This window comes from Columba livia, chromosome 9 (genome assembly GCF_036013475.1).
Source record: "Columba livia isolate bColLiv1 breed racing homer chromosome 9, bColLiv1.pat.W.v2, whole genome shotgun sequence".
Taxonomy (NCBI): Eukaryota; Metazoa; Chordata; class Aves; order Columbiformes; family Columbidae; genus Columba; species Columba livia.
Window position 1 is genome coordinate 13,065,317 of NC_088610.1, and position 20,421 is coordinate 13,085,737.

Here is a 20,421-nt window from a genome sequence, read left to right on the forward strand (position 1 = left end):
GAACAAGCCACATATACAAGTGGTTGTATTTACACATAAATACCAACTTTATGTCAAGACACACCAAAATTTTTGGGTCAATAGTATCTTCACAGAGCAATAAAAAAGATTTAGAAGATGGACTCATGGTGAGGGAGGGCTATTGATCCTGTAGATTTTGCTAAAAATGCCTACAATTTGCTAATGAGTTCCACTGTAATCATGTTTAAATTCACTATGATCAAATGAAGGAAGACTCTGTCCTCCTTAGACAAGCACTGTTGTTAAACACCTTTCAAAAAGTCAAGTTTACAACTCAGTGTACAAATACATTTCAAAGCCAAGTGTTCTGACATTACAGTTCTTTATTTGTTTTTGAATGCACAATCTATACAGGTATTTACAAGGCATGAAAATGGATAACAGCACAAAATACAATTGAGGTATAAGCTAAGAGCACAGTATGTCATGTTTCAATAAATATAATTCAAAATTTGTAAACTAAGTGACCAGATAGATGCCTCTTGTTTACTAAAACCATATAAAATATCTGTTCAATCTCACGTGAGGTAGAGGACAGTTTTGTGTGTCATGTAATGCAACCACAGCAACTCTGACAAGAAGACTGTACATCATTGGCAAAGTATTAAAAACTGTTGAATGCACTGATCATTGTTCACAGGCTTTCCTCTGGTTTCAGAATAGTCATTCAACCTGTTGCCTTGAGCTAACGCAGACTCTTGTTTTGCAGCTACTTTCTGTAATTTAAAATAACTACACTGGCATGTCAACATCAATAAATACCTTCAAGAGCGAGTATGAAAACAGAGAAACAGATTGAGTCAACCACAGAAAGCAACATAATGGCAACAAAACATTTTAGACCAACTTTTTATTTCCTACAATTAGTTTAAATAGTACAGCTGTGCTTTCCTTTAAGTGAGGTATCCATATTTGAAGAAAAAAAAAATCCATTTATACTGTTACATTTAATCAATTCTCAAATAGCAAAATTTTTTATTTGCTGTGCTTGATGAAGTGCCTAAAACTCATTTTTCAAACATTTTCCCACTGAACCACTGACCCTGGAATAAACAATTTCCTAAGTAATGGAGACAAAACAAAATTATTGTGTGATTTGTAAGCGATAACTGCTTTCACAAAAGCTAAAAAATTGATCTCTTTTTGAAACAGAAATATGTAACAAATATTCTACAAGCTTCCTGTAATGAAAACTGATGAATACTTGCATTGCAAATGTAGTGAGCAAAAGAAAACCGAAATTTGCAGCCTTCTGCTGCTTACCATTGACAGCTTCAAGAAAATTACTGAAATATTGCAAGCACAGATCAACAGGTAGGTGTAATCACATCTTTTGTCAACTTCACCATGTTACAGAAAACTCTGTTGTGTGGATTAATTACACGAATTAAGTGCAGAAAAAATACAATGTTATCTTTACTGACAATCAAAATATAGACTCTACGAACAAGTGAATTCTAGGAAGATGACCATGACGGCACTTCAAGGCCAACTTCATGACTAATGCTAGGAAAGTTTTGCAAAAATTCCAGAACACATTCTAGCTATCCCCTCCCCGATATAAAACAAGAATGTATGAATAAAACATTGTGACTTCCAAAATATGGGCCAAGCCTTATTTTTTCAGGCCACCAGTAGCTTTACGCTCCCACTCAACTTTTCCTACTTCACTAATTGCATTATGCCTCTACTATATACAAATGATTTTACATCTAAGCTATTAATATATTAAATATAGAATAAAATTAGTTTAAGAATGGGAAACATAACTACTTTTATCTAAATACTCAAGCTAAACGATATGCTTTACAAAAACTAAAACACAGACTTAGTTAAGTTTGGAGATTTAGATAAAAATCTCTTTCATCTAGGGATACACAGCAAACAAGGGCGCTTTCAGACTGCCAAAATGACAAGAGTTTCACTCTCTAAGCTCTTATATCTTCTGGTTGATGAGGGTACACAAAGCATGTGAAAGCTCTCTCTTTAAAAAAGTATAAGAGCAAAGTAGATATTCACCTTGAATCCTACTTAATTTGTTCCTCCAGGTGCACTAGGCAACTTTGACCTTGATCTAGGTGTTCAATAATGCAACTTTCTAAATTAGGGACAATTTTAGGATTTTTTCCCTACAGGCTTCATGTCACAACTATCTGGGAAAACGACTTTTTGCCTGGGAGATCAGCAAGCAGTAACTGAAGGCAAAACAATTAATAATACATAAAATGAGCATGCTGTGACCAAAAGCAAGGACAAAATGACAATCAGTTTCTACCGGGTAAGTGTGCACTTAAGTGAGGGCCCTTAAGTGTGCATTCCAAGCTTCTGTAAAGTAAACCACTTGATATAACTAGTATAGGTAGTGAAAAAACGTCAACATGTATTTGTTCTAGAACTTATACAGTATTATTTACAATTTCCTAAAAAACTATCTTTCAAAGAGTGTGAACACACAAAATCTATGGCACATTTATGTATACATTATTACTTAAAATCAGTATAAAATTAAGTCTACACATATGAAAATTACTTATGTAAAGAGCCTGAAAGTAATATTGAAGAATGTTAAGAGGATTACAATAATTTAAAATGCATTCTAACTTTCAGTTAACTAAATGGAATATTTACAAAGCTACTTTTAAAGTCATTTTAATAAATGTTCCATTTGCTTTTTCAGCCAGATGTTTTAAAACGATTAGGAGGCCTTATCTGCAGCTGGAATTGCTAAAAACTTCACAGAGCTGCTTGAGTTCTTGCAACAGTGAAAGTACTAGCACAAACTATGGCCACCAGCATTTTAACGGTCTCCAGTACAAGCCAGTTAACAGCTGGTTGAGAGGTGGTTATGTGCTGGTTGAGGCACAGGAACCCAGGCTTACTAGTACCCCACTGCAACTGCCACTGCACAACATCTACCCGGTGACAGAACAGGAAATCTGGGCAGAATTCACACAACATAGGTAAGACCTGAATAGAAATGGAATATACAGTATTCCAATATAATGCCATGAGGATTCCATACATTCAGCAGCTAAGCTATAAATACTGTGGTAAATTCGTTACTGCAGCTGTATCATTAAATGAGTCTGCATGGCATTATCTACACTGACAATCGAACAAAGCTGGTTCAAAACACTGATCCTGAAAAGCAACTAGAAATTATCTCTTTCGATCCCTTAATAATACCTCGATGAAACTTTGAATTCAGTTTCCCAGGACGGTATTTTTGACTTGCCCATGTGGCTAATCCAACATAGGTTCTGCTGATCACACTGGACTACTTCAAACTCCATCCTCTAATAATCATACTTTTATCAACATTCTTGCCAACTCTCCCCATAGCCACAGTTTTGCTGGTTGTTATAATAAAACATTGTGTTTTTAAAGCAAGGAGTGCATACACAAGCAGCATCATTTATACTCAAACACTTCCTTCCAAACCATCACTATGCTGCAAAGACAGGCTGTCTACTTTTCTGTTTTCTTTAAAGCAATAATTTGGAGATGGAGTTGAAGAAGGGAAAATGTGACCTGCGTCCTCTTTTATGGTCAACACTGACAAAGAAATTGTTTGATATTTTTTCATCTGAACTGCTTGAACCGTCAGTGTAAATATGACACAAAGTCCATAAACAAAATTATGAACAGTTATAAAAGAATTATCCTGTGACTCCACGACATTTAATTTACCACCTCATTTCTCATTCAATGTAAATACATGTGCAATTTTATCTTCCTCTGTGATATTCAGTCCTGTTATACCACTAAAAGAGAAACAAAAAAGAACTTAAAACTTTTCAGTTTTACTAGTTCGGGAAAAAAATAACCCAGGTAGGCTTTTACTAGTGGTTTCATCCAAAATTAACTCAATTTTTAAGAGAATAATAAACCTAAGTACCTCAACAATAGAAGCTAAAGCACAAGTTAAAATTATATAGTAAAATACCAGAACTACTAAAATATTTCTAGTCACTGACATAATCAGCTCACATCTGTCACCTCTATCAAATGTTTTGCAGAGAAGTGCAAAAAAGTATTTCTTCATCCAACTTTGTAGTCATGCGTCTAATCCACTACGAACCAGACTTCCAAAGTACTCAAACATTATATATACATAAAACAGTAATTCTGTACAATTACACATTTTCAAATGTTATAGCTTAACAAACATGCTGTATTTCTTACTTCATGGCAACATTACCATGCCATTCAAAAACAGAGACTATCAAAATTATTTCCAAAGTGCCATATCTCAGAATTTTCTTTTTTAAGCTATTATCGCAATGTCAGTTAAGGCCTGTTCTTTGTAATGAAAGAAAAATCCACAAGTTGGCAAGAAGCTCAAAGAGCGGAGGCTTAGGGTACTAAAGAAACTAATATATATTTTTAATATATATTATTTTTCTTGAAAGCATTGGTATCTGAAAACCAGTCAAGTCAAGCTTTCTCAGTTTCTAGAAGGAAAAGCCCCACCTTTAAGCCTTTCATTAACATTTCTTTCATATCTACTATATAGAAGAAAACAAAAGGAAATGCGTGAATTTTTAATTTCCAAAGATTATATTGCTATTGTAAATGTTTTCATTTACAAAAAACCCCTAATGTTTTCTTCTTCCAGCACGGCAAGCAAACGCTGGCCCTAAAACTCTTTAGATTGATAACAAGTTGTTAAATACAAAATACTGAAACGATTAGCTTGACTTCACGTAACGAAATTATGGCAAAATTCTGCTGGTAAATCACTTTTGATGATCAATCATCTATCATCATGGCAATTTTGCATCTTACCTTACCGGTGAAAAGCTGCCTTTACTTTTCCCCATTTGAGAAGACGTAATTCTCACTGAAACCCAAACTCCTTTTGACCTTGAAGAATTGAGAATATTTTTGATGTACTTTTATAACTGGATGTGCAATTGATAGCAAACTAAGATCACTACATACATTTCAACAGACAAAAGGTAAAGAGTCCTCATGACTGCACTAGAAATAGACAGAAACTGGTCACTCTAAACTCAAGAGTTTCATATTTTTCATTGTTTGAGAAAAACGCCAGTATAAATAAATGCAGATTTTCATTGGTTAGGAAAATCTAAAAATGTACACCCATCTCTGTTTATATATATATATATATATGTATATCTTCATCTGGCCTTGTCTGGGAAATAGAAATCTGTAAAGAATACTTTTTCTTATCATGCAGAAACTGCTCACAATTCATTAAAAACCAAAACACCCTGTTTGAAGGACGCAGTCACACTTCCTCTTCCAATTTCTATTTTCCTTTTCCATTTCTTGAAGATTTCAAGATCTGTAGCTTCAACTCCTTTATCATCATCTCTAACTTTTCCCTTGCCTCTCGTTCTTGTCTCAGTTCATCCTGAAGCTCTTGTCTGTCTGCCTCTGCGTGATCCAATCTCTGTCTCAATTCTGCCAGCTGTAAAAGAGAGAGGACGGAGAGGCAGAGCAGATTTTAGCAAACTTATTTGTAAATGTCAACTATTCACTTCAAGATGCCACTGATGACCACTGTATGCATCAGATACAAATATTTCTGTTCACCGGTACTTATCAGCTCATCTTCTACAGTTACCCAGTTACCTGCTACATCATTAGCAAATGACATTGATATGGAAAGTTGCATAAACATCAGTGTAGCATAAAAACATCGAGAAGTCTAATTTTTAAATACATATAAATTGTATTTATAAGAACTGTCACACTAGACCACGTCAAATATACATATAATCTGTTAGGAAGAGTGTGATGATGTCTGCATCAGATGGTTCACAAATCCCAGAATAAACAGTACTTTTTAATTTCCCAGGTTCACTTCCCTTATCTGACAAAATATCACTTGTTTATTTCAAAGCCTTAATGAATATCTAGAACTAAACGACAAACACTGTTTTCTGATACCCTTTAACATAAATGAAACAGAATTACCAGAAATTAGATTCAGAAAATTTTGAACATACTGCCTGTACATTTGTGATTACAAACATAAACATGAGTACACTCCTTTTTTTTGTGAAATACTTTGTGTTTAAATACAGCAATTAAATTTCTTTTTCACCTTTACTTGCTAGAGTGTCATCAAAACTTATTTACAGTAAGATCTGGAAAAGCCCAATGAATTTTTCAAGTGTGGGAAAGTTACTGCCAATTGTTTATAGATATACTACCAGCAATCAAAACAGGGAGGAGAATGGAAACCAGTTATGTTCTCTACTGTTGACTTAAGGGATTATTTCTTACAAAAAGACTTCACCAGATCTAAAAAAATCCACATGCCTATATAAAAGACAGGTATCTACCTGATCCAAATCACCACTAAACACTCACCTCACTGAAAATGAGGAAGACGGCTCATGAGAATGAAAGAAGCAGAAGCACATGGGATCACTGTTGTTAGCAAACTGCTATAAAATGTACCAGGCACAGAGCTGCTGTGCTGATTTTAGACAAACATCACATTCAGTGAATCTTCATCTCCACTCGTATAATCGGAAACATTTAAATGGTTCTTAGTGTCATCAAAAATATTTGAGTGGTTCTTAGACAGCAATATTTTGCTTGAAAATTAATGCCAGCCTTCTGACTCCACTACCTGGATGAAGTAAACTGCTGCAGCACGACAATGCCCACTGCCTACGTGTCACAGCACGTTCTACATAAGCAAGTCTCTGGCTGAGTTTTGATTTCCAGCTCTAAGGAAAGGTTCCAATACTGGTTATACTGCCCTATTGTGACTGACAGGGTAAAGCAACAATTAAACAAGACGATTTAATAAATTAGTTAAAAAGGAGGAGAAGACATTAAGTGCATCTTCAGGAAGGCTTAGAAAGTAGAACAGATATTTAACCAAGTTGCAAATCCCAAATTATTCATTTTGCTTAATGTACAAAGGGGGTTCCCCCCAGTCCACAGTTCTCAGAGAGGAAAGGCAGCCTGGGCGACTGCTTCAAAAAGATGGACTAAGGGTTTTTTTTTCAAATGTTGTATACACAGCCTGGGCAAGTTACCTGCTGCCAGAAGGTAAGGTTCTGTTTAACTCAGGTACTTCTGACAACTGCTTGGAACCTAAGGACCAAAATCTATTGTAAGGTGTGATAAATGGGAAAAAAAGGTTCAAATTATATGTTGCAAACAGCTCTACCACACAGGTAACAACACAGTAAACTTTCATGCAAGTTTTCAAAGTCTAAGTTCAAAAGAAAGATCTAACCAGTCTCCTTGGGGAACAATCTAGTTTTTACCCTCTAAAGAAAGTGAGCTACACAAGCCATATAAAACATGCTATACATTATTATCTTTGTAAGTTAGAACATGTCGTTACTTGCAGTAATAGGGCTTGTACCAGATGTTTAGTAAATCAGGCCTTAGTCAGAGAGGATTATTTCTGGCAGCAGAGACTAGGAATCTGCGGAGTGGGGTGTCACGAAATTAAATTCATGAGGAGGATTTATGATGCTCGTCTCTGCCCTACTCCCCAAAAATACCAAAACCTGTCTCTCAAGTACTGCCTGTTTCTTAGTTCAAGACAGTAAGAACAGGAAATGTATACAGCTACAATCTAATGATCAAAGCTTTACTGAAGTTTCAGATTTTGTTAATTAAAAAAAAAAAAAAACTGTGAAGACTAGTTTTCCATGACATGGTACAAAATACCTCAATACACATATAATCATAACTGCAAATGATTTTGAAAAGGGGCATTCCAAGGCTCCCTTTGGTGTTAACTGGATCTTTTCCATTGAATTGATACAAATAACCTCCAATGTGAAAAAAACAGTAGTAAAAGTTAAAAAGAAAGAAAAAATATCTCCATAGGTTTTGACATATGAATCCAAGAGACAGGGATAGAAGACAATAATATGATTATTTCCAAGAGAACTCTTGACACAATCCTTTGATAGAGCACAGAAGAGGGCTGATCGGACAGCACAGAAGATTCTAGCACCGAGGAACAGAAAAAGCAGCAAGGTATGCTACTAACCTGACAAAAAGCTGGTTGTGAGGTTTGGATTTTTTTAACAAAAAAGGAAGAAAAATGTTATAGCTTGTTTCTGTAACTAATATGGGAATGTTTAATACTATAAAAAGGGCAAGCCTATATACATGAAAAAAAATTGTTATAAATGACAGAGCATCAGACTTTATGTTTAGGATTAGGATTTCATCAATAACATCATACAGATACCTGGAAGGAGAATCCTGTAACACTTGCCAGGTGAAGGGTTTCTGTAAGTTGCATTCTACCACAGTTGTAATCAAAGGACAGGGAAATAAATATTGTTCTCACTGTGACCTACTTTGGCATTAGTCTCTGGTATCAGAACACACGGAACAGGCGAAAACTTAAGGTGGTTGAGCAATAGCTTCACTATTTCTTGATACATTAAATACAGTTTGGTTTGAAATAAACTTTCTCTTCTCACCTGTGCTGCATATTCAGCTTCTTTGTCTTTTTCTAAATTGGAGTCACAGCTACACTTCTGCTTCATCACTTGGTCCAGTTTCTTCTCCAAGTCTCTCTGCTCAAAATAAAATTCTTCCATTCTTTGAGCATGCTCTGTTTGCAAGCATTCAAGTTCTTTCTGCAAATTCTGTTGCTCTTCAGTTAATTCCTTCATAGCTTTAGAGTTGTTTAACATTTCCACTTCCTGTCAAAAAAAATCAGGATCACATACACCTTGGTTCTAAGACCAGAAAAGTAAAAAACGTAATTTAAATATGTATATGGAAAACAATGGGGCCAAAAAGAGCACATTTATCTATCAATAACAATAGCCTGACAATGGTGTTTATCTACTTATCAATGGCAGCCTGGACTTCTGGAGCAAGCATTTCAATATAAAGAAATTATTTATATTTTCAAGTACACAGAGTTTTCTGAATCAGATTCACAATTTCTAGCAGCGAACCTCGGAAAGCAGTTGTAAGAAGCGCATAATCAGAACACAGAATAAGTGAGTTGGATTTCTTTTTCCCCTAGCTTTTTGATAATTTTTAAAGTCTTAAATTTTTTTAAACTTAGCTACAAGCTTTACCTCCAACAGCAGAACAACTTAAAAGCAGCAGTTCTAGGGCCCTATCTGAGCACATGGATTCTCAGCTTAACAAAAAATAAAATAAAAAATTAGGTCTGGTCTATGAATGTAAGAAGCCAAGACAGTATTTACCTGAATGTGGAAAACAGAACTGCAAAATCACAAGTGAACACCAGCTTCTAATGTCATCCATTACTAAAAAAAGACTAATAAAATCCCCCTAAAAACAAGGGCCATCAAATAAAACCAGGAAGGCAGTACTCTTTTTTATACAGGGCAGTGAAAAGACCATTCCTAGAATACTGACGTCTGCATCTTTAAAGTCCTGGAAACTGAGAAATTTTAGAGGACTTAAACTATATTTGCCAAAATACTTAAAAATGTTTGGAAAACATTTTAAAGTGAAAGCGGTACTTTTCATTTGGATAAAATGAATGAAGGAGCTGCTTGAACACAGTAGTTGCAAACTGAAAAGACACCATTTTTTACTGGATTCAAACCTAATAAGTGTAGGGGTATTAAAGATTAGGTGTCTGGACTCAAGCTGGGGGAAAATCATCAGTGTGCTCTGGTGTTTCTAAATTAATGTAATCTGTGATATTGATTCTAAAACCAACAAGCGAAAGTCAGTTTTCCAATGACAAAAGTGAAATGCACTCAGATTGGCACTGTACCATTTGAAGCTGCTGTTTCCTCCGCAAAATAGAATTTAGTTTTTCTTGCTGCTTGATGTAGGTTTTCATTACTTCTTCCATGATCCTTCCCTTATCATCTTCACAACTGATGTCTTTCATGAGAGTAGGGGACAAGGTTCGCACATCATTACCTACTTCAACACGGCTGGAGTCCCTTGTGATTTTGGAAGAAATGCGTTCAGTTTTTCCACCTCTTGCAGAACGAGTTGACATAGGGGGATCTATAAAGAAAAGAACACAGCATAACAGTCACAGAAAATTAAACTTCCAGAGTTAAAAAAGAAGCAAAGAAAACTGAAGATTTATCTAAAACTCAAAAGAGTTTATGGAAAAATGAAGTGACATCACAAAATACTGGCTTGGTGTTGAGATTTCCGAAATTATATGGTATACAAACTGAAAAATCTTCAACATAATTTTCACTACTCACCTAAACATTTATGCTGCTCCACACCAGTTTTCAAGTCTATTTTTTCCTGTTCTTCAAGAGAAAGCTCTGGATAGGAGGCAGCTTTTTTGTGTTTTCCACTACTGAGCTTCTTCTCTGACTGCCCAGGTGAAGATTTAATTATTTCTGAAGCTTTGACTGTTGTTTTTGCAACATCCTTATATTGTGATGCAAGAGATACGTTTGGGGCAACCACTTTATCACACATATAAAGGTAGTAACTGAAACAGTAGAACAGTAAAATTAAAGGTAAGGCATAATAAATGATGACTGGTATAGAGCAGTAATTTTAATTTAATGTGATTTCAAACTGTGAAAGCTACAATGAAAATTAGATGTCCTTTTAAAATTTTTCCTATGCAAGAGGAAATCCTAATGATCCTCTTAATCTTTACTGAGTAGATTATCCAGATCAGGTTTTGAGGCTATCAAACAAAAGGATTTTCTAAACATGGCTGATTAAAAAATCATCCAGAAAATCATATGAAATCTTCATTTAAATGCAAAAAGTGAAACTAGAATGCCACTGAATCCAGACTCTAGCATTTTCATAATCCTTATATTGCCAATGGAGGATGGGGGAAGTGACCAGCGTAGCGCGAATGAGCATTTCACTCTTTAAATAGCAAAGCTGTGTACAGACAGTGCTGGGGCATGACAGGGACCAATGCTGTCCACTAGTTTGACGCGTGTTGTTTTGATGCACGCTGCTAGCCAAAAGAGTCTGATCTCACCCATATACGGTAAATGCACAACCGCATGGAGATGAGGGTAAGAGGTACGTCAAGCGAAAGAGTTTCCCTTGATGCAGACGACAAACTGTGTACTAGGTTAAGGAAACGCACTTGGTTTCTAAAATCGTGAAACTAATCAACAGACAATTCAGCTGTAGCCATTGTTCCAGTGTGGAACAAAGCCTTCAAACACCTTTCACAGGTGTTTTTTGAAACGAAATTAAGTTACGCCCATGATAAATAGGCCCTATACAGCCTTCCACATGCATGCACTGTGTTATAATATGAAAGCTTAAAAATTACCTTCTGTCATTTCTACTCTGAAAAGGAAAACTGTAATTACATTTCAATTGTATTGCCTGCTGAAGAATACTCATAGACCACAGCTTCAGTGCTGCACCAAAAACCACTCATAAGCAGTTCATTAATATTTACACTAAGAAATCCATTAAAAGTTAGGGTTCAATTATTCCTGTGCAAGCCCTTAGAGTTTTGCTAACAGTTCAGGTTGCGAGTACATTTTTTTCAGTTTAAATTATCTTTAAATAGCAAAAAATATTTAAATACTTGTGTATACAGTGCTTACAGTTCTATAGAGGAAATTCAGTTACCTGGGATGGAAAAAGGAGGGTGGTTGAGGATCAGTTTCTGTTTCTTGCTTTATAACTGGATACCACTGCGATAATTCCAGGCTCTGCTGTGATTCTGCCTAAAGAAACGAAAATCAATTGGTAATTGGAAGATGGATACATGTTATTTACATTTTCAGAAACACTCCTCAGTGGAATGGCACTTATACCATTAATACATACACATCAGAGAAACCAGGGTACTGGAAAGTGGAGTGTCTTTGGCAGAGATGTAGGGCGATGCAAGCTACAGATGTTCTTTCATCTCAAATTTCCCATTATGCACAAAGTATCAACAAAATTAAAAGAAAATCTCTTTACAAACCTATATAAATGCTCTGGTGAGTTTCCAGAACTCTGCCAAAGGCATGCTAAAAATGTTTGAGAGAAACATAAAGCAGAAACGAGAATTACCAAAAGCCTGTAGGAGCCTTTTGCAATAAAATATCCATACCATAATAAACACCTGCCAGATACTTTATTACAAAATAAAACCTGTGAATAAAATGGAACAATTACTGGTGTTCCAGAGATAGAACTTTCTTCAGTTGTCATGAATTTGTACTACAGAAGTGGGCAAAGCTGCTGCAGTAACACAACACCACCATTCCCACTGCAGTAACAAACAAAATTAATTCAGGTGCATCAGAATCTATTATCTTAAAAAACTTCTGTGCATTTTGTGTTTGGAAAGCACTTCTTTTTCTGTCTCCAGTAATATTTTTGGAATTACTCTTTAGTCAAAGTTACTAGTGAAACGTTGTGCTGAACTGCAAGGTTACTATTACTTTCATGTGAAAGGTGTCTTGTCATACGTTAAACAAAAATCGGTTCTTCTTTTCATCATATTAAAATAGCCTTGGGAAGCGGGTTTTCAGGTAAGGTGTGGTTTGTTGACCCCAGCCAGCAGCTGAGCACCCAGGTGGCCACTCCCTCCTCACCAGCCCAAAGGGGATGGGGATGGGGACAAGGGCAAGACAGCTCCTGGGTCAAGATAAAGGCAAACTATCACTCATCACCTCCCACAAGCACAGTCTCTGAATAACATCCACCCTGGATGCTAAAACATCCTTTCTTCCCCATCTAGCCCAGTTTTTACCACTGAGCATGACATTAGGAAGTACAGAGTATCTCCCTGGCCCCTGCCAGCCAAACACTGGTCTGCTACCAACACTGGTTTAGCCACAAATCCAAAGCACAGCACCATACAGGCTGCTACAAAGTAAGTTAACACCATTCCACCCAGACCCAGTACCTTTGGAAGCCAAAAGAGTACCCAAGGACACAGGTGTGGCTGGTACCAAGGTCTGCAGAAGCGAATGTCACTCGACCATGAGAAAGACCAAATCCCATCTACAATATTCTGGTCAAAATTTCCAGCTGACTAAATTCAGCTCTAGCAATGAAACCAAAATGTAACTCCACCCTTGAAGTTCCCCAAATTAGTTCCAAGACAGATAGGTAGAAGGAAAAGAGGGAGGGCAACAAGGAAGTTAAGCTGCAGAATAGTAAATTCATTATCAAGCCTTTAAATACTAAAGATTTGAAACACAGCCAAGAACCTCTAGAAAAACAGCCTCATCCTGACACTTGTGAAGCTTTTTCGCCTTAGTCGTATCATTCTAATAATTTAAATAATGTACATATTTTCTTCTACTTACATTACAGCTAGAACATAGTAATCCAATTTTAACTTCTGATTCACATCTTGTCCGTGTTTTAAGACCCACATCTTCCCACATTTATGTATTTACATTAGAATTATATATCAGGTAATCTTTACTTTCAAGTTATTAGGTCAGATTTTTACATTCCCAGCTATTTCAAATGGAAACCAACGGTACTATCTACCCATTAGTGTACATTTTACAAATTAATTGCATAACTTGCAATAAAAAAATTTTACTTAAGAAAGAAAATGAAAGGTAATCAGAAACAAACATGATTCCTTCCTCACCTTCTAGGTCAACAGAGATAAATCCTCTATGTCAATATACACATGTGTATTTCATAACCTAACAATCTGTTTAGTTTAGATGCTCTTAAATAATTCCACAAAGGCAATATAACCAAGTAAACTTAAAATCGAATTACTCCTACCTAAACTGGTCGAAAGAGCTACATGAAAAACGTCTTATTTTTCCTCTAAAGCTAGTTGCACAAAGCTGTTCTTTAAGGAAAAAAAATAGATAGATAGATAGATAGATAGATAGATAGATAGATAGATAGATAGAGTAGTGGTTTCAGACTAATCATTAAGCCAGTAGCTTTAGCAGAGAAGGGATTTACAAAAATACTCAGAAGAAAGGCTAACTCTCCACATTGTGAGCTTTTCCCCACGTGTGGTGACCAACTCAAGGAATTAGTCTGAAAGGCAAGACAAAGCTTTAGCGCAGAGCAATTATCAGAAACTGTCGCAAAGTCAAAGGGAATGAGGATCTGCCAGCACAGAGATCAGCAGCGACTTAGTGACAGCTGTTCCTGTGAAAAGCAGGTGGACGTCACGCTGCAGAGTCTAGAACTCAACAGAAAACAAGAAACACTGAAATATATAGCTTACAGCTTTCGTATTAGCACAAAGAATAGAAGAAATTAACCTTGCGAGTACACTGTCTGCTCTTAAAACACTGAAAGCAAAAGCGCATTTTCACTGATAAGTGAATACATTCAGAATGAAATGCTAAGGAGAAAGGCAAGGCATAGGATCTAGGATGCTCCACACTATGGGATTCAATTAGTAATTGTTCCTGGATGGACAAAGGCCTAGTCAAGGGCAACTGATCTTCCTGGGCCCTCCAAGATAACCTCAAAGTTGCGTCAGCACTGTTGAGGACTGACTCAGCAAAGGTGGTAAGAAAGTGACAAACAGCAAATGGAACATCTGAAAATAAATTTCCTAGAAGTGTAAGAAAAGGGAACGTCTACACGTTGTATGCAATACCTCTCACACCACAGAAATGAGGGAAGGAAAAGGCTACTGAAGCTGTGCAAGCTTCCCCAGGACAGGGAAACAAAGGCTGTGCTCCAACACCCCCCTATTAAACTCTTCTAATCTTTTGTACTTTCGAGATAAATATCCATGAAACACAAAGGAAAAAAATAAAACAAAAACAACACCTTTTCCCCAGCATTTTATCTTTTCACAGTTTCTCTCGCATTGTGATTTCATATGCTGCTTTGTAATAAAGAACTATACAGGTCTGCAACAGAAGACTCCAGAAAGCGTTTGTGTTTCATTTGCACTAGTCCAGTCCAAGTTACTGTTACTGCTAATTTCAGCTGTTGTTTTCATCTGTACACATGAAACTGAAAGATCTCATGATCTGAAATCTGCTACTGTGAAAAGGAAGGCAGTATTATAGGTATGAATACAGAAGACTATTTCTACTGATGCATCCATTACACTGCAGTTTATGACACTGGCACTACAAGGATAAAGACTGTCAAGTCTTTATCAGATGAAAAGCAAAGTCTCCTTGCTATGAACTTACCCTCATCTTCAACCAATTCCTCATGCAGAAGCACGCAATACTGCAGACTTTCATGGAAATTTTCTGATCAAATTCCTTACCGTAAGCTGACACAACTGTAAAAACACCTGTTACTGCAGGAAGCCTTTCCGCAACACTAACTTTTCAGAAGCTTATGCTGAAAGTTGTCACCTTACAGCACACCTTTGTGGGCTCAACCATCTGGACTGCTCTTGCTGCTATTTTGAAATCCACCACAAAACACTCAACAGGCAAAAGGGATATATAATCAAACTAGTCGCCACCACACAGACATCTAAACGCCAAATACATAGAAAAGAATCAGCCATGGGGCAGGAAGTACTTTAAAGCATCTTAAGTTTAAATTATACCCCCAAAATTGTACCTTCTATGAATGGAAACATATATGATGGTCAACATTTATCGTGTGCTTGTCTCATTGTTTAACATAGAAGCTCTCCAAGGGAAAAATAAGCACTGTATTTTTGAACCACAGCACAGACTTGCAGCAGTATTTTAGGAAAAAATACAACATCTAATATTAACCATTGTCAAGATACCAGCCTACAGCTCACTACTTGGGTTGCTTAAAACCCCCTCTTTTTGGCATATTTCTCTATACAACTGGTTTAAACAGAAAGCTACTGCTGAACAAGCAGACTTCGGGCTTCTAAATAGCAACCCAGCACGCAAAGTCATGAGATGGGTGGTTAACAAGCCGGTCGCCACACACCGCACATGTGTGTGCTGGAGTAAAAATAACAAATGAAGAATTAAATTGTAATACTTGACTTTCAAGCTCCTTTCTGCTTTGCTCAGCTGCGGCAACACACACCGCATAAAACATTCTCAAAGGTCAAATGGGAGAATGAAGATTTCCACAATAGCTCCGAATTTTCCAGAGACTGTATACCTTGGAACAGAAAAAGAACTAACAAACCCAAACCAGCTTGCATGTTACTTATAGCCCAAAGAGGCAACAAATTACCACACCTTCTAACAAGAAATGTATTTCCATGGTGAAGCAAACTCACAAATTTAACTTAAGCCTGATTTGACAAGCATTCCCATTTAAAAAAAGCAAGTAACACACTTCCAAAACAAGTATTTATGTGTGAGCAGAAAAGATTTGTGAATTTTACAAGCGTAGGTGAACTTACTTTGGACCGAGTTCTTTTCTGATTTTTCTCGCTGAATTTCTCCTTCATTTCCTCCAAGAGATGTTTCAGTTCCCGCTCCTCTGACGTTCCTAAGTATTTTTGGTTAATATGCAGGTAGCAGTGCCACTTGGCCGACTCAAATCCCCAGTGGCACGTTCTCTTGTCTGGGGATCTGTGTGAATGCATCACAAACGTCTGGGGTGAGAACATCCCGTAGCACTCCAAGCACTGGATACACGGATCATCCGGCGCAAGGTAGAACTGAGGTGCAAACAAGCCCTGGCACTTGCCCAGGCATTCGTGCTCTACTTCAAAGGCACTGCCAGTCTCTTTCAATTGGGCCAACGTGTTCTTACCAGGGAGAAAACTGCCATTTTGTGGAAAAGTGCGAGGACGCAGTAAAGCGTTACATAGTCTCTGAGCATCAGTCAGCGTAATTAGCCCACAGGACGGAGCATTAAATGGAAGAATTCCCAAAACCTTCAGAATATGAAGCTGGTCGGAAGTGCACCTGGAGCAGTATATATACAGTTCGTCACACACTGTATTGATCTGCTGCAACGAAAAATCTCGGAGAACTGAATTCAATACTTGAGGCAGGCAAAGTCTTTTCTCTCCTCCAACTTTAAAACAAGAGATAGATTCCCCCTCCAGTATAGTCTGGGTGAGTTCTGTAGAGCTGTCTGGAGGAATAAGCAGCGGACCAGAAAGTATTTGCGGTGATGGAAGAGGCAAGAAGACAGTGGGTGACATACTTTCCTGGGAATAACGAGCTGAAAAAGCTGCTGGTCCACCCAGTGAACTCTGGCTGCTCAAGTGGAACTGTGCCAACGTGTGTTTCAAACCTGGATTTAAATTCAAAGGCTCAGATAGCGAAGTGCTATTTGGCTTGGTGGTTTCCCCATCAGCCTCCGCAGGAGTTTCATCATATTCATCCAAGTTTTCCTTCTTTATTGCTGGCAATTTATTTATTACAACTCGTACGTTGCTATTTACGTGCATTTCTGTCATTGCTTTTTTTAATGGAGGACTCCCATCCTCTTGGATCCCACTCCTTTTTTGGTCTGAAACTAGACCTAGAGGGAAGTTTATTTGTGGGCTTTCCATTGCTAAATGCCAGAGCTTTAATTAAGTCAGTCTTGAGTGTGCATTTTCCTGCTTGTTCATACAAAAACAGTTTCAGGTGGTCTCAATTACCTCAGGTACACCAAATTTTGGACTTCCAGTAAAATGTTATTTTACACTCTAACAGTAAAAACTCTAACTTGTTTTGCACATAATACCATAAAATTAGTAAGAGAGGTTACACAGTTTTTTCTTAGTTCTACAGTTATTTGTTCAATTTTCTCTTACGAAAACTGCACCGCAATATGTATACAAAAGGCTTTTTTTCATACCCTGCCCATTATTTTACACAGTAGTCTTTTACAGCGATTTAGTAAAAAATGAGTTGATGCAAGAACGTCTGTCCCCGATAATTTTTTTCTTTTAAAAATATATATTGTCTTTTCAAATAAGTCTCTATTTAAATACTAAAATAGAAAAATGGGTCTTCATTTGAAGAATGCTGATCTTAATGCAACTGATCCAAAATTTAGTTTAAGTTACATGAAAATTTTATTCAGCACTTTCAGTTCTTGGAGATCAAACACAATCTTAAGGGCTTGCTTTATTGTGCTGCCAACTTTATGATTTCACCATCACGAGAGTTACTATGGTAGTTCACAAATAAATCCTCAAATTAAAAGCTGATCCAGATCGCCGGCAAAAACCTAAATGTCCCTAGAGAGTCACCTTTTGCACAGATGTCACTGGTGTGTGTCAGAATTTGCCCACCCCAAGCTATTAGGAATAGAGGTAAGATCCAGGCCATGGGCTAAATCCGTGTCTCGTGCTAACACAGTTTTCTGTCAGTCTGTCCAGACAACCTGTGAAAAGAGAAAGAGGCCAGTCGTAAGCCACCCAAAAATATGAGTTCGATATGTCAAAGAACGGATAGGTTTCCCGATTAATTAGGAAACGTGAGCGCGCGGAGGGCTTTCCTTTCAGCCCGGGCAGACCGGAGAAGCCGGCGGCAGCTCCCGGAGCGCCGCATTCCCCGCCCGGCAGCCGCGGGCGGGCCGGGCAGGGCGGCGGCACCGGAGCGGCTCCCTCACGGCGTGCACCCCGGGAAGGAGGGGTCCCCCGAGAGAGGAGGGGCCGCTCTCCAACCCCTCCGCCCGGCAACCGGCTCCTCACCCCGCATCCCCTTCCCGGAAGGGACCGGGACGCCGCATCCCGCCGCTCGCCCCCTGTTCCCTCCCTCCCCCGCCGTGACTCACCTCAGCCCCGCCGGCACCGCTCCGGGCAGGACTCACCCCCTCCCGCTCCGGGCTCTACCCTCCGCCCTGCCCGGCTCTCCCGGGGGGGGCCGCTCCGCCGCCTCGCTCCCTCCCCGGCCCCCTCTCCCCGACCGCACTCCCCTTCCCCCAACCCGCCGCCGCCGCTGCTGCTTCCCTCCCCGGGACGGCGCGCCCCTCCCCCCGGCTCAACCCCATCCCCCTCAGGCGCTCCCGCCCCTCCCCCACCGCGGGGCCGCCGGCGCCCCCTCCCCCACCAGGCACCTCTGTTTCCCCCTCCCCGGTAACTCCCGGCTCCTCACCCGGCGCCGCGGGGGCTCCGGCAGCCCGGGGAGCGGAACAGGCGCCGCGGACGCACCGCCCACCCGTGACCTCACTGCGGAGACGGCGGCAGCAGCGCAGACAGCGGCGGAGACGGCGGCGGCGCGCGGGCACGAACCCGCCGGCGGCGCGCACCGCCCCTCCCCCTCCCGCCGCCGCAGCCCCGCCCACTGTCTGGGGCAGCGGCGGGAGCGGCCGCCCCTCCCCCGCCCGCCGCCGCCTCAGCGCCGGGAAACCCTCCCCCAGCGCTCCCCGCCGGCAGGAAAAGGGGGGGAGCGTGTGTGAATAAAAACCCACAGGAAAATAAAAAGTTATTTCTGTTAGTCCTCCCCCCGCCTGCCCCAGCTCACCCGGGGCAGACCCAGCCCCAGGCCGCCCTGCCGCCGCAGAGCGCGGGAGGGCACGCAGGGCCGCCCGGGAGGGCCGCTCGCAGCGCCGATGAGCGCCCGGGCGGCGCCGCTGCTGCGGCCGGCGAGGCGAGGTGGGGCAAGAGCAGCCGTGGCAGAAAGGGAGATGGAGCCAAGGGAGAACGCAGGCAGCGAGGGCGGGAGAGGAGGGAGGGAAGGAGGGAGGGAGGACGCTGACAGGAGCTGTCAGGTGTGCCGCTCCCCTGAGGCGCGGCGGGCAGCAGCCAGCGTCCCTCAGTGACTGTTCCTCAGCCAGAGCCTCTCAGTAATGGCCCCTTAGCCACTGTCCCTCCCTCAGTGAGAGTCCCTCAGTGACCGTCTGTCCCTCAGCGAGGGTCTGTCAGTGACCGTCTGTCCCTCAGTGACCGTCTCCCAGCAAGAGGCCCCGCGCAAGGTGGGCTCTGCCCTGACCCGCCACTGCTGGGGGTCATGGGGACACGGGGAGGTGATGGTGTCTATGCCCGAATCAGCTTCACTGACCATTCTTTCCAGTGGCGGGCTCTTGTCAGGCAGCACTAGGAGTGAGGAGATGCTGAAGCATAGATGATTTCAATTCGAAGACGGTCAATACCATCACCTCTGCAGAAAGGCATTTACATGAGGGGCTTCTCCCACTTCAGGCTTGTTCCTGAAAGGCAAAGACGCTCTTCAGGGACTGCTCAGTCTTTGTACAGCTACTTTATGTATTGCAAGGTTCTTCTGTCTGCAAGAAGCCTTAAGGCTTTTGGTTTACATCTTCTTTGTAAAGGCAGCGCTCCAGCTGAGATTAAGGCACAATCCAATTTGCTGTTGCCTTTCATCCTGTACAGTTACATATTTTGATGCAATGTGAATATAAAAGCACAGCAGATGAAAATGGGGCAGTTGTAGGAGCACCGGGCACTGCTCAACGCCAGCCAGCACTGCCCGCAGTGAGCAGTGCCATCTCCTAACGCCAGGCCAGAAGGACTAGCAGAGAACAAACAAAACCCACTTCGCTGCTGAGCATCTGATCAACAGAGAGGTTTCATACACTTTAATCCTTGACTTTGCACCTTCAGTATGCTCACCCTGGCAGGATTTACAGATGGAGAGGCCCTTGAGAATCACAGCAAATCTTCTTTGTGAATCACCTCTTAACTTG

The 20,421-nt window shown here is 40.1% G+C and overlaps 1 protein-coding gene across 4 annotated transcripts; it reads right to left on the reverse strand.

The window, feature by feature from the left end:
* Positions 1-326: 326 nt before the first annotated feature.
* Positions 327-19,265, reverse strand: SKIL (SKI like proto-oncogene). 4 transcript variants are annotated; one of them, XM_065073884.1, is made up of 7 exons: positions 19,242-19,265; positions 16,232-18,159; positions 11,563-11,660; positions 10,200-10,438; positions 9,749-9,990; positions 8,463-8,687; positions 327-5,458 (listed from the first exon to the last, which is right to left on the reverse strand). In XM_065073884.1, exons 2-7 carry the CDS (start codon positions 17,336-17,338, stop codon positions 5,297-5,299), a joined length of 2,073 nt encoding a protein of 690 aa, XP_064929956.1. In that variant the 5' UTR covers positions 17,339-18,159; positions 19,242-19,265; the 3' UTR covers positions 327-5,296. The 4 variants fall into 4 exon arrangements, with proteins under 4 accessions (XP_064929956.1, XP_064929952.1, XP_064929954.1 ...); XM_065073880.1 differs by lacking the exon at positions 19,242-19,265 and adding an exon at positions 18,873-19,030; XM_065073882.1 differs by lacking the exon at positions 19,242-19,265 and adding an exon at positions 18,835-19,025.
* Between the last annotated feature and the right edge of the window lie 1,156 nt (positions 19,266-20,421).